Source organism: Pituophis catenifer, unplaced genomic scaffold, assembly GCF_029215685.1.
Source record: "Pituophis catenifer annectens isolate HBS135680 unplaced genomic scaffold, rPitCat1.0.hap2 SCAF_7, whole genome shotgun sequence".
Lineage (NCBI taxonomy): Eukaryota > Metazoa > Chordata > Lepidosauria > Squamata > Colubridae > Pituophis > Pituophis catenifer.
In genome coordinates, this window is record NW_027256887.1 from 72,000,537 (window position 1) to 72,014,614 (window position 14,078).

A 14,078-nucleotide genomic window follows, 5' to 3' on the forward strand; every position below is an offset into this window, starting at 1 on the left:
TGAACCCCCAGCAAGCCACTCCTTCTGTTAGTAAAATGAACTGTAAATGCAATGCCTTTTCAAAACTGCCTGGGTTCAAAATATGCACAGCAGTTCCCCCATCATCTTGTACCTATATTTCCTCTCTCTTGTCCTCTAAAGTCAATAAGCGAGGACTCTGCATTACATTTTGAAGGATTATTGTAGTAGCGGTGATTGAAAAAGACCAGCATGTCCGAATACCAATATATTTGAAATACTGAGTCATACTTTGGGTGAGGTACTTGGATCAATTGCTCTGATAGCGTCTGCCTTTCTCTATCAGAGCCCTTCACCTCTTGCCATTTCCAAGATTACATCATGCTACAAGAATCTCCTTGTGCTGCCGCTGCCTCATTCTGTGGTACCAGCACCATTTCCTTTCATTGTGCTTGCTGGTATCTATCACTGGCTTTGGGTTTGCTGCCCTAGAACTTAATATGCATCTCCATTGAGCTTGTATGTAATGCTTTCCTTTTGTTTTGGTTAAATGTTGTCTGTCTTTCTCTCTCTCTTTCTCTCTGTCTGTCTGTCTGTCTGGGCTTTTTTCTTGTTTGTCCATCTGTTGTGCTGTTCCTGCTGTGGCTACTCATTTCCTGCTGCCTATAGCATCCAAAAAGTGTCGCCCGTTGACCTGAGGAGAGTTTCGGCTCCCCCTGATTCTTTTACCATGTGAGTACTTGTCTTTCCCTTCCCTATTTTTAAATATCACAACCCTTTTCTTTCAGGCTCCACCTTCTCCTTCTCTGCATGGGTTCTGTAGCATGAATCCTGTAGGTCATCTGGAAATGCTTTCACCAAAGCTAGCATTTCCAGCAATGCAATGTGCCCACCAGTTCCTGAAACTGATACTGAACAAAAGTTACTTGTGCTAGTGTTGTTTGTTGAGAACTCTGTAATCGCAGGAAAGTTCATAGTCTAATTGTGTAAGGGTCACACCTGAAGCGAAATTACTTGAATGTGAGTGGAGAGTGAAAGCGTTCCAATTTCTTTGACCTTTTGTAGTCCTTTTTAGGGATGCAGTGGCTCAGTGGCTAAGACGCTGAGTTTGTCGATCGAAAGGTTGGCAGTTCAGTGGTTCGAATCCCTAGTACTGCATAAGGGGGTGAGCTCCCGTTACTTGTCCCAGCTTCTGCCAACCTAGCAGTTCGAAAGCACGTAAAAAATGCAAGTAGAAAAATAGGGACCACCTTTGGTGGGAAGGTAACAGCTTTCTGTGCGCCTTTGGCATTAACCAGCCACATGACCATGGAGACATCTTCGGACAGCACTGGCTCTTCAGCTTTGAAGCGGAGATGAGCACTGCCCCCTAGAGTCAGGAATGACTACCACATACAGTATGTGCGAGGGGAACCTTTACCTTTACCTCCTTTTAAGTAACCTGATATAATACAAGCTTGCAGACTGGGTAATTCAATTAAAAGTAGTTACAGCCTGCCTTTTTTTACTTCTTCTGTTACCTGAGAAGGAAGGCCCTTGATGAATAACTAGCCGCTGCTTCTAGAGACAATTCATACAGACTGAAGCATAACTAAACATTACTCTTTCTCAAGTTCCTGAGAGAGAACTGTTGTCAAAAAGCAACAGTTGAGCAGTTTTCTTTTCAAGGAGAAGGTTTGTTGGTGTATTACACATTCCTCTTTTCCTTCACAGGGTTCAGAAAACATGCATTTCATTTCCTTGAAATGCCTGTTTCCCACATTGCCTTTAATAAACAAAATTCCCATTCCCATTGGAATTAACATTTTTTCCTCATTGCTGAATTGAAATGCATTTTGTCTATTCTTGGGATGGAAGAAAAGTAGCCTGGTGTGAAATTTGCTGTCCTCATTTCCAATCCCTCCTCATCCTTCTGTTTCAAGTGGCTGCAGTCATCTGACTTTCCTACAACATAAAGTGTGACAAAGCATAGCAGATTTTAAACTCCTTGGGGCTGCCCTTGGATAGTGTTAGAATAAGAGGGAAAACACCAGGCTATGGTTGATGTAAAATGCCCTCAACCGATGAATGGGAATGAAAAAAGAAGAAGAAGAAGAAGACAAAGTTGCAGGGATAGTGCAGAAAAAAGATGTTTTCAGGGCATGTTCTTTCCATATCATAAGCTATTCAGAGCAGAAATTGCTCAGAGGAAAGAATTATGACATATTTTACAAAGCACTGTGTCTGCTGATTCTGTTACATTGATATGTCAATCAATCAAATGCAGACTAAAAATTACAGCTCTTGAAGCACAGAGTTGGTGGTGAAATCCATGAATACTTTGCTTATTCTTTCCTGAAAGTATAAACATATATTATGGACTGAGAACACGATTGTACCAACTGAGTTTCATCCCACATTGTGTACATCATCCCAAATAATGTCCTTCTGGCTTCTTTATGGACAATGCAAGCAGGTACAACCCAACTACTGTAGGCATGTAGGCAGGTAGACAGACAGATAGACAGATAGATTGATAGATTGATAGATAGCGAGAGATAGAGATAAAGAGATAGATAAAAGGAGAGTGAGAGAGAGATAGGGGGTTGAATGGAGGGAAGGAGGGAGGGAGAGAGAGGGAGGGAGGAAGGAGAGAGAGAGAGAGGGATGGAGGGAGGGAGGAGAGAGAGAAGAGAGAGAGAGAGAGAGGGATGGATGGAGGAAAGGAGGGAGGGAGTAAGAGAGAGATCTTGATTTAAGCCAGAACCTTATTACTGCATAACTTCAACTGGTGCAGAGTTCATGCTCTGAATACATGTGGATATTGGAAAGAAGCATCATGTGATATGTCAGATGTAGGCAAAGCTATTTATTTAGCTGAGCCCTGTTTGCATGCTTAGTTAAATACTTTTAAGAATGCCTGCACAGAGCATGTATGGCAGATGCATATTGCTTAATAAGAAATCAAATTCTAGAATGAATTTAAAGAAGTAAACATTTCTAAAATCCCAATTCATTTTAGATATTGGATCAATGTATAAAGACCGTGGTAGGTTTTAGAAAATGGTTTAAATTATTCTATATCCCAAATCTGAGATCAATTAACCAAATTGCTTCACAACAACTGATTGTTAGCATGCCTAATAAATTAAAGCACAAACTCCAAAAAAATTATGAACTTTAGATTTAGGGTGCTACTCACTATGATATTCTGCTGCTCAGAGTCACTTGATGGGCGGCGTTTAAATTTAATCAAGCAATAAAAAATAAAATACTCAGATGTTGTCAAGATTGTTCTGAAAATCTCATTGAGACAAACGAGCAGACTTGAATTTGAGGAATTTGAGCCTTGGTAGTACAGGGGTTTAAGGCACCCTGTTATTAAGCTTATTAAGACCAGCTGCCTGCAATTACTGCAGGGTTCGAATCTTGCCAAGGCTCAAGGTTGACTCAGCCTTCCATCCTTTCTAAGGTAGGTGAAATGAGGACCCAGTTTGTGGGGGCAATAAGCTGACTTTGTATAAATATACAAAAGGATGAAGGCTATTGCTGAGCACATTGTAAGCCGCCCTGAGTCTTCGGAGAAGGGCGACATATAAATCAAATTAAAAAAAAAAATGAATGCTGGTAGATAATTACATAAAGGCCAAAATTCCAAAAGTATCATTTAGAAGTAGTCTTGAATTTTAGACAGTGAAAGTTGTTTGAGGATTCTTTACATTATTAATTGTTGTTTGCTAACTGGATGCTTAGAAAAATGTATATGCTGCATCTACCAACATTTCTCTGCTATAAATCAGATCACAATTACAGGCTTTTTCCTCACTTAGGAAAAAAATAATTTATATAACTATAAAATGTTGGACGAGTTGGAAATTTTTATCCATTTCTTTCACAAATGCCAACAGCAAAATTGCCACTAAATTGCTGATGGTAACTATTTATTTCTCTTCTGGCTATTGATTTACTATTTATCCATCCATCATCAATTCATCCATTCTGATGGCTTTTTAGCACTGTTGAAAGAATAACAGCCATAACTCCAAAATTACCCATCAGAAACCCAATTATTAATATCTGTGAAAATACAAAATTCTTATATTTCCCTCAAAAAATGAAATGTTCATCCAATCCTACTAATACATTTTAAACTATTTCAGCAATGTTTGTTGCAATAAAGGGGGGGGGCGGGCCTTAGGGAATAGAAAATAATGAAAGAAAAATTAGTTAGTAGGTGAAGTTGTGTACTGTATATGTAAATTTGTTTCTTGACTAAAAGAAATGTTTTTAAGAATGAATAAAGTTTTGTTTTAAAATTAAAAAAAAAAGAAAATAATGAAAGACAAACCATTAGATACAGTACATTTGTATTTACCGTGTTTCCCCGAAAATAAGACCCTGTCTTATATTTTTTGAACCCCGAAATAAGAGCTTGGCCTTGTTTTCGGGGAGGTCTTATTATTTTCGGATGCATGGAGCAAGACAGGCTCCTCTTACCATCTTACCTGATTTTCAGCTCTATCTCCCCATCCCTAACCAGAGGAAATGGCGGGGACCGACTGCACATGTGGTTAAATATTTTCAGGGAGGGCTTATTTTTGGGGAGGGCTTATTTTTTGGGGGGAGGGGGGTCTAATTTTAGCGCATGTGCTCAAAAGCCTGATTGGACTTATTATCAGGGAATGTCTTATTTTCGGGGAAACAGGGTATTTTGTTTCAGATTTTAATTCTTTAATAAAGACACTTATTAAAGTGAAAAGTGGAACAAAATACTGTAATGATGAAATGTTATTTTCCATGTTCCAGCCAATCCCCCCTGATGTTTCTCTAGGATATCCCATTTCCTTCACTTTCTCCATGTCTCTTGATTCATTCTTCAACAACCAGACATACTCAGGATGCCTCAGTCATCATTATTAGTTTTGGGGATTTTATTTTTATTTAATTATATTCCACCTGTATTATTTTTGCAAATAACTCAAGATGGCGAACACATCCAACACACCTTCCTTCTCCTATTTTCCCCACGACAACAACCCTGTGAACTGAAATCTAGCAAAACAAAATTACTAGAAACTAAAGATTTACAAGAATTGACTTGTCATCCCTTCTAGGTCCTTGTCCCATTGAATATTTCGTTAATACCAGCAAACTTTTGCCTTTTTTTTTTTGTTGAGAGAGAGGAAGCTGATTAGAAAAAAAAATGATAACATTGTTTGTTTTCTAAGGAAACTTATAAGGCTCTTGTTTTCAAAAAGAAGAATAGATAGATAAATGAAGAAAGCAGTTTAGGGAATATGAGCAGCATATTTCCTGAGGTATCAAGTGGGAACAGACTATATCAATGGTTAATAAAATAATTTTTAAAAGTATCTGAACATTCTGGTAGGAATATCCATGGAAAAGGGCAATCTTCTAGACACCCCTATGTTATAATTTGGCAGTAAATAAAATCACATGATGTTTGATTTTAGGATTTAATGGATGTATTGAAGGCAGGGAGACTTCTGATCTCTGAAGAAGGAATTTAAATTGGAAGATGGGTGATCCTATAAACTATAAGTACAAAAACATCCCACTCAAACTATTGAACATTTTGAATATTTGCCACAGCAATTATAAATCTAAGAATATGAACTTCTCCAGTATTTTCTCCCATGCAAAAAATTCCAAAACTTTTAATTTCATTGAATTGGATGGTAAGTCAAATAGAAATGCAGATAACTTCTATGTCTGATTTAATAGATAAGAAACTGTCTTAGTTGGAGAAGGACATTCTAACTAGCTTGCCAACGTTCTTCAGCAAGACTATAATGTTCAGGAACAAAAGAACTTGAAAAGGAATGTTTAAACATAAAACTATGTAACTAGAATACATCAAAAAGAACAAGGGATCTTATGGTTCCCGAAAGAATCTTTGTTGGTTTTGATGCACTAGTCTAAATTATTATCATTTATTGGTTGATCCATTAGGGATCAGTAAAGACCAAGATATTTTCCTAACTTAGGTAAAAGCTAATCTTTGCTCAAACTCTAGTATTCATAATTTATGGACATATATGCATGTAATTTTCTTGGCACAATATAGAAGTGATTTGACATTGTCTTCTTCCTAGACAGTTTGGGTTTTCCAGTCTAGCTTACAGCCCTGAGTTTTCTTAGTGATCTCCCATCCAAATATTAACCAGGTCTGGTCTTGCTTAGCTTTTCAAGGTCAACCCAATACTATGTCAGAAACATAGTAGAATTATGGAACTACGTTATGAACATTTCCTGCTGCTCTGAATGTTATACAATGGAGGTTGCACAGAAGAGTCACAAGCTGGACAAGTTTTCATTTCTTGTTATCCTATTGTGTCCATTTTGTCCTTAAACATATCTGCATGGATATCTGTGGATGGATGCACAATGCAAGTGGGCACTAGCTCCCCACCAGGACTCTTGTTTTCTTCTGGGTTGACATCTTATTTTGAATGAGTAAAGTGTTTTCAATTGAAGCATCATATTTAATGCATCATATCACTTCTAAGTTCTGACAATGAAATCACACTAGCGAGGTTAATTATTTTTCTTTTGTCAGCTGGCGTTTTCCTTCTCCCTATTATTCTAAAAAGCAAGGACATTTAATTAGTTTTGCATGTTTATTGAGGAGATAAATAGTTCATTAATCTGTCATAGCCAAAATGCCCCAGGAGAGTTCTGAATTTCCCGAAGTTTAATGTTGGGTTCTATTTTTTAAAGAGGCCGATTTCCTATTGAATCATATTAAATGTAGGCTCTCGCCTGACAGCTGTTTGCGAATAGATTCTTCCACTGTTTTTCTATATACAGGCATGTTATGGTTCACAGGATTTAAAAATAATTGTCAGAAAATGTGGATGCTTAAAATTAAATATTCCCTTTCAGTTGCATCAGCCTGAACTTGTGGCAGGGGCATTGTTTGGGTATCAGATCCCTGCTCTGAATTCCACTAGATTAGATTCCTTCTTTTTCTTTTTACTTGTCACTTGAGCAGAAATGCATAGTCAAAACAGAACAGGCCCAGCATCTGAATAATTACGCTGCCAGCACTAGAAGTGCTTCCCTTTGTTTCTTTAAATATGATTGGCCTACTCTCCTCTTTAAAAAGCATTCGAAGTGGTTTATAAGATAGAGTAAATAACAACAGAGTTAAGAATACAGTTAGCTGCAATTTTGTACAACACTTTAAAAAGTTTGCATTTTGTGAAGACGTTACTGGGAGTTGCATATAAGGACTAGGTGTCGCCTATGACTGGATGTTTCTGCTTCAAGGATAGCTCAGAAAGATTCAGGCCTGACAAATCTGCACAGTATTTAGGCTGGGGAAATCTAAAGTGTTATGGTTTTAATGAGCTTTCCCTCTACTTATCTAAATCATATATTCCAATAGGTAATGTTATGCTCAGGATGTAATCTTAGGGTATATAGCTGATCGCTTCTTGTACTACTTGAATCAATGATTCTGTTGATGAAAAAGAACTGTATCTTGACTATATATTAGGCGAAACTTTCTGATGGAATGACAGCAGAAGTGCTTTCCCTTTGAAGTTATGAAGTCTATTTGGTTAGAGCAGGGGTGTCAAACTCAATTTCACTGAGGGCCGCATCAGGGTAGTGTTTGACCTCGGGGGGCCAGGGTGGGTGTGGCCAGGGTGGGAGTGGTTAGCATGATGTAACTTGTGTTGGGGGGCACAGGTGGTGGCCCGAGTGCTCTGCAGTGAAAATGGACTCCCAAGCTCCATTTTTGGCTGGGACGGCCTGTAACCCTCTGCCAGCAAAAACTGAGCTCGGGTGGGGGCACATGCGGCCCTTGCAGGCTCTGTTTTTGGCTGGGATGGCCTCATGCCATGAAAATGGAGCTCACAAGGGCTGCATGCGGCCCTCCTGAGCTTCGTTTTTGCTGGCAGAGGCACCGTGGGCCAGTCCTTCGCTATTTCCAAGGCGGCCCCATGGGCTAGATCTAAGCACCCCACAGTATGGACCCCCGGGCCTTGAGTCTGACATACCTGGGTTAGAGTTTTAGAGGTTGAATGGTCTATCATATTTCCTGAATGAGCAGGGGAGGTGAGATTGCACTAGTGAATGTAGCTTTCCCTTCTAATTTTCCAGCTCAGTAATTTGACTTGAGCTGCAAGAGAGATCCAGCTCCATTTCCACTCATGGATTACTTCTGGATGCTGTTGGTCATAGAGACAGAAGTGACTTCGCTACACTGTCACTTCAGCTCTAGTTGAAAATGGGGTTACTTGCTATTGATTGCTCCCCCCTGCTTTACTCCATGCCCCTCCATGTCAGCAGGGCTATCTTTGGATAAGAGCTTGATGTGCTTTCAGAAATAGTCCAATTGGCAGTCAGAGGCACAAAGCAACTCATCATTGACAACTTGGCAGGTGGGTAAACATACTGTTCCAAGTATCCACGTGTACATATTCAATTTCACCCTTGTCCCACATTAAGGAGTGTTACGATCAAACCGGTCAGTCCAAGAGGAGATCAACCCTGACTGCTCTTTAGAAGGCCAGATCCTGAAGATGAATCTCAAATCCTTTGGCTACCTAATGAGAAGGAAGGACTCACTGGAGAAGAGCCTAATGCTAGGAAAGATTGAGGGCAAAAGAAGAAGGGTATGACAGAGAATGAGGTGGCTGGATGGAGTCACTGCAGCAGTAGGTGTGAGCTTAAATGGACTCCAGAGGGTGGTAGAGGACAGGAAGGCCTGGAGAAACGTCCATGGGGTCGCAATGGGTTGGACACGACTTCACAACTAACAACAACAACTGATAGTTGTTTTCCCATCAGTGGTTGAAATGGTATGTGGAAAGAACATTGGGAGTTAGCTGGAATTGCTGCAGACTAAACAGTGGCCAGTCAACCCACAGAAGGAATGGGGACATGGCAAACATCTTAGAAGGGACCTCCCTAGTTTCTTGGATTGTGAAGATGAAGGAGGAGAGATAAATCATCAGACTTTATTGTAACCTTACAATAAAGTTAGAACTACAACTTCTGGTTGCGCTTCTTGTCTTCATTGACAGTACCTTACAAAGCTGAGAGCAGCTGATGCTTGGTGGGATGGTAAATGAAGGTGGAGGTACCCATTAATCATTTTCTTTAGGGCAGCAGCAGCCTGTGGCAAAGTAGGGCTTAACGATTGGGGCAGCAATCTTATGTTGGCATATTTTTCTGCTGGCTCACTGACTTGAAGAGCACTTGAAGTAGTCATCTGCCTTAAACTTCCTTCTATGAGGAACAAACATTCCGACAGTAAATGTTAGACTAATTTTTTTTTTCATGGAGGGTTTTTGTCCTGAATGCTCTGGGCAACATGCTTCCTTTCTAGGGAGTAGCACATAATTGCCTATTAAAAGTTAGCTTTGTGAAAGCCAGGAAACATTTTTTTGCCTGGCAGCTCTAGCTTTTCCAGTGGATGCCTTCCGCTGCATGGAGACAATTTATTTGACTGTTTGCCCAATTTGGATGTTCACATAGGTTAACTCTCTTTTCATTTTAGATAGATAGATAGATAGATAGATAGATAGATAGATGGATGGATGGATGGATGGATGGATGGATGGATGGATAGATAGATAGATAGATAGATAGATAGATAGATAGATAGATAGATAGATAGATAGATAGATAGATAGATAGTCATTTATGCTCTTTGAGATGTAGCTAACCTTCAAATCCTTTTCAAGGTGCTTTAGACTGCAAGATGGCACCAAAAGTCTGCAATGTAACAATATTTTAAAGACAATGAAATATTTTTTTTAAATAGCAAAAGTTTCAAAGCAAAATAATATTTTTATAAATGAAGATATTCTAATGAAAGGGGTTGCAGATAGTCAAAATGGGTGCTATTGTCTTGAAAGAATACATATTTTTTTGTTTTTCTTTAAATCAGGATTCTCAAAAGTGTTCAATATTAACACTTAAGGACCAATGTTCTATCCAAGACAGGGGGGGGGGTCATCATTATAATTTGTAGTATAATTTAATTTAATTTAATTTAATTTAATTTAATTTAATTTAATTTAATTTAATTATTGAATTTCTATGCCACCCAACTCCCAAGGGACCTAAAGTAGCATTTATTAAAATATTTGAATGTGATAAATGTTTGGAAGGTCTACAATTGCTGGAAGGGGTCAATGAGATGAAGAGTTTGAGGACCCATGCTTAACACTAATACTTCTGTGGTGAAAGGATTTGCTGGTGACATCACCGTTGCTCAGGGGACAACCAGTTGGAGGGTCCTTTTGCATCCACATGAAATCACCTACTAAAATGGTTACCATTTGTCTACTTGTGGTCACCCACTTTCGAACTGCTGGGTTGGTGGTAACTGGACCATGTGACAAGAGCTCATCCCATCCCGTGACAGCAATAGGTCTCAAATGATTGTCAGCCCTGCATTCTAACCTCATGAGCCACCACATTCCAGTAAAGTAAAGTAAAGTAAAGTAAAGTAAAGTAAAGTAAAGTAAAGTAAAGTAAAGTAAAGTAAAGTAAAGTAAAGTAAAGTAAAGTAAAGTAAAGTAAAGTAAAGTAAAGTAAAGTAAAGTAAAGCCAATGGCTTTCTAAGAGTAAATAGAGTAGGGTGTTGAAATTTTTGGATGAAATGGAGCTGATCAGTTTTTTTTCATTACCAAGTCCCAATAACATAATGATTCAAGAGACTAGTTTTCACATTCTGGAAATCTTCCAACAGCCATTCTGGCTGAGGATGGTGAGTGTTGAATTCTAATGCATTTAGAAGAGATAAAGATGGAGAACACAATCTACAAGACTGAATATGGGAAGAATTATTTATATTTCACAATGATTTCATTCATTTTTTCCCCTTAAAAGTCCAATAACAAAGCTAAATTTAGATGATTTGTAAAATTATTCTAGTTTTTCTTGGGAAGAGCATTACTGGTTAGACTGGCTTGATAGGTGCTCAAACTTAAAAAGATAATTTGTTTCTGTTGATCTTATTCCAGAATATTGCTGTAGTTGCAGTATGATTCTTCTTTGAAAGGGATAAGGGATGTCAATTATGAAGAACTAAGGCCCTTGTTAGAAGCCTCAATTATGGTACATCATGCATTTAGTGGCATCATGGAGCAGTATGAATCATTTGCATGATGATATCAGGATTTATGAGCTGTCACTCACTTGCCATGGACATCATTGTCATGGGAGATATTACTATTTTTAATTTTGTTTTGCACCTCTTGCTTTTTTGGCCAGAAAATGTTTAACTTCTCATTGTAAAACGTTGAAACATTTTTCTCTTTTACTTAACTTTTCACATATAATTCTTTTATTTCAATCTGCTCCATTTTAAGTATGGTATTGTATGTCACATTTCCCTGATATGTGATGTTTCCCTTGGATGTTTTTCTTCTGTTTAAAAAAAGTAGGGCAGTATTTATACAGAGTTTATCTTATGTTATATGAAGTTATAAGAAGAAAACCCAAAACACAGAACAAATTCCAAAAGCAACCAGTTTAAACTATTCTAAATGAAATACATTTAAAGGTATTTTTTCTCTTCATGCACTGTTACTTTTGATTGAAGTATTAAATTACATAATATCAAATTGTTGTCAGCTCTTAGTGACTACATAGATAGATTTTCTCCATGATGATCTATCTCTAACCTGGTTCTTCAAGTCTTCAATGACTCTCCCAGTGCCACAGTAAATTAGTCTATATATCTTCCGACTGCCTGTCCATCTCTTTCCTTCAATCTTTGCCAGCATTAAAGCCTTTTCCGGAGAGCTGGGTCTTTGTATAATGTGTCCAAGGTAGGATAATTTGAACCTGATTATTTGTGCCTCAAGTGAGAACTCTGGGTTGATTTGTTCAATGATCCATTGGCTTGTTTTCTTGGCTGTCCATGGTGTTACTGTTTCAGGAACAATTATTTTATTCCACACATTAGGGACAACAGTACTATCCATCATATTCATCTTAATTTTTCAGTCCAGTGGTTTCTGAATTTTAAGTAAATCTTGTCTGTGTTGAGTAAGTGGCAAAATTAACTTGCAGAAAGGCTACCGTTGTTCAGATTCTGCTTTCTCCCATACACCATGTCTTGAATTCCTTTCCCCAAACAGCAGGTAAATATGTTTGGCTAGCTGAGGTGTCTGGGGTACCAGTTAAAATGGACAGCTGTCCCTTGAAGCAGCATGGAAGTTTGGGTGCCATCATTTCTCAGACAATTTATGACAGTTTGCATTGTGTGGAAAGAATTTTGACATTTGAGGGCACCTGGGGTGCACAGCTGCTGTTCTTTAGTGATGGTGAATTTATTATCTGTTTGGAGGCTTGAAGAACTGTAATTATTTTGGATATACTGAAGAGTGTTCTTCCAAAGAAAATGCTTGTGATGAGCTATTTTTTTAAACACTCATACACATTTTCTAGCTGATTTCATTCCTACCTGTCATTTTCAAACTGCCTAAAGGTGCTTGCTTTAATAAGGACTTGATTCTCAAGTTCTTCTTTGTGTCTGTTTGTGTTTAAATCTGTCCAAGGGTGACAGAAACCTGTTATTAGCAGGCATCTCCCAATTATCTGCTAATTGGCTTCTCAGCAGACTTTCATAGAAAAAGTTTGTGCATATACGTCATCTTGGTTGCAAAAGGATGACTTTTAAGCAAAAGTGTAAAATTAATTCACATCGATCTTCATCATGGTCCCATTATCCCCTGATGGTCCTTCTGTAGCTACTTCACCATGACAGAGGGAGAGAAAGAAAGCATGGTTGCTATCAGCCTTCTGAGGTTCCAGCTTCATTAGGAATTGTCCATTATTCTGTGGCACAGGGAAAGATTAAGACAGTTTTAATATCAGCAATAGCTACTTGATCTTTCTTATTTTCCTTCCTACCCCATCACCTTTGCTCACACATTGTACTTTTCTTAGATTCTAAATCCAAGAGATTGTCTCTTTATTGAGCTATAAGTACCACTCGGTAAATTTAGTTGAAAGTAGATATAGCATTTGCTACAGATACATTATTTGCTGCCAAAAATGATCTTTGCACTAAGCAAATAATGAAATGCAAAGACTACGCAAATATACACAAATGGAGTCAAATGACAAATTGTCATGTAATCTGAAAGCAATGGTATGAAACTGATGCAGAGAGAGAACCAAATGAATTGAAAAACTGACAAAAGACAGAAAATTAATTTATGGCTGCTTGGAAGTAATCTTCATTGTGTTTAGTCAGATTTAAGGCTTGGTAAATTTATGTGAAATTGATTTAGCACATTCTTCCTTACATGGCAATAAGAATCCATTGAATGTAAAATACATTTCTGAGTAGGCAGATATTAGATTGCTTTAGAAAATGCATTCTGCATTCTTGAAAGCAGAAGCTTTGGGTTCCTAATTATTGATACTCTGTTTTCCCCAAAATAAGACATCCCCTGATAATAATCCCAATCAGGCTTTTGAGCGCATGGCAATAAGGCCAAGTGCTTATTTCAGGGTTCAAAAAAATATAAGACAGGGTCTTATTTTCAGGGAAACACGGTATATAGAAGGTAAGATACATGGTGTTTATCATTCCTTCTTTGTTTGGATTCAGTTTGGTTTTTAAAAAAGAAAGAAATTCTGGATGATAGGACATAGCTATTTCTCACATCCATCTGAAATCAGTTTATTGCTATTAAAGCATTTATAGGCCTACATTCTCTCTGTCCCTCGCCCCATCTCAAAATTGGGGAATCATAATGTTGAATATGATGAGTACAGGAATATCTGCGGGGTTGATCAATGATGTCGAAATTTTGACATGCCCAAATGTTTGACTTCCTGCTGCTCTTTGTAAGCATCAAAAACGAGCAGAACTTTTGATCACCTGGTCATATCTACCATTTTTATGACATTAACTTCTCCCCCTTATACTTCCTGGGATCGGATTTCTTGTTCTCTTCTTTTCCTTTGCCCCTTTTCAATCAAACCTCAAACCATTTTTCCTCAGGGTCCTGGAAAGCCAAAATAGGGTTTTGTTTCTTTTTGGTTAATCTTAGTAAAAGCATTATCCAAGCAGTATTTCACTCTAATGCCAACATTTTACAAGTGCAAGAAACTCAGTTTTAAAGGACAATTATGATCAT

General features: G+C 38.0%; 1 protein-coding gene across 1 annotated transcript in view; it reads left to right on the top strand.

The window, feature by feature from the left end:
* Positions 1-14,078, top strand: part of DGKI (diacylglycerol kinase iota) — a 341,772-nt gene that overhangs the window by 231,929 nt on the left and 95,765 nt on the right. Inside the window, 1 exon segment of the mRNA XM_070948056.1 lies at positions 628-690. Coding sequence (XP_070804157.1) covers positions 628-690 — 63 coding nt within the window.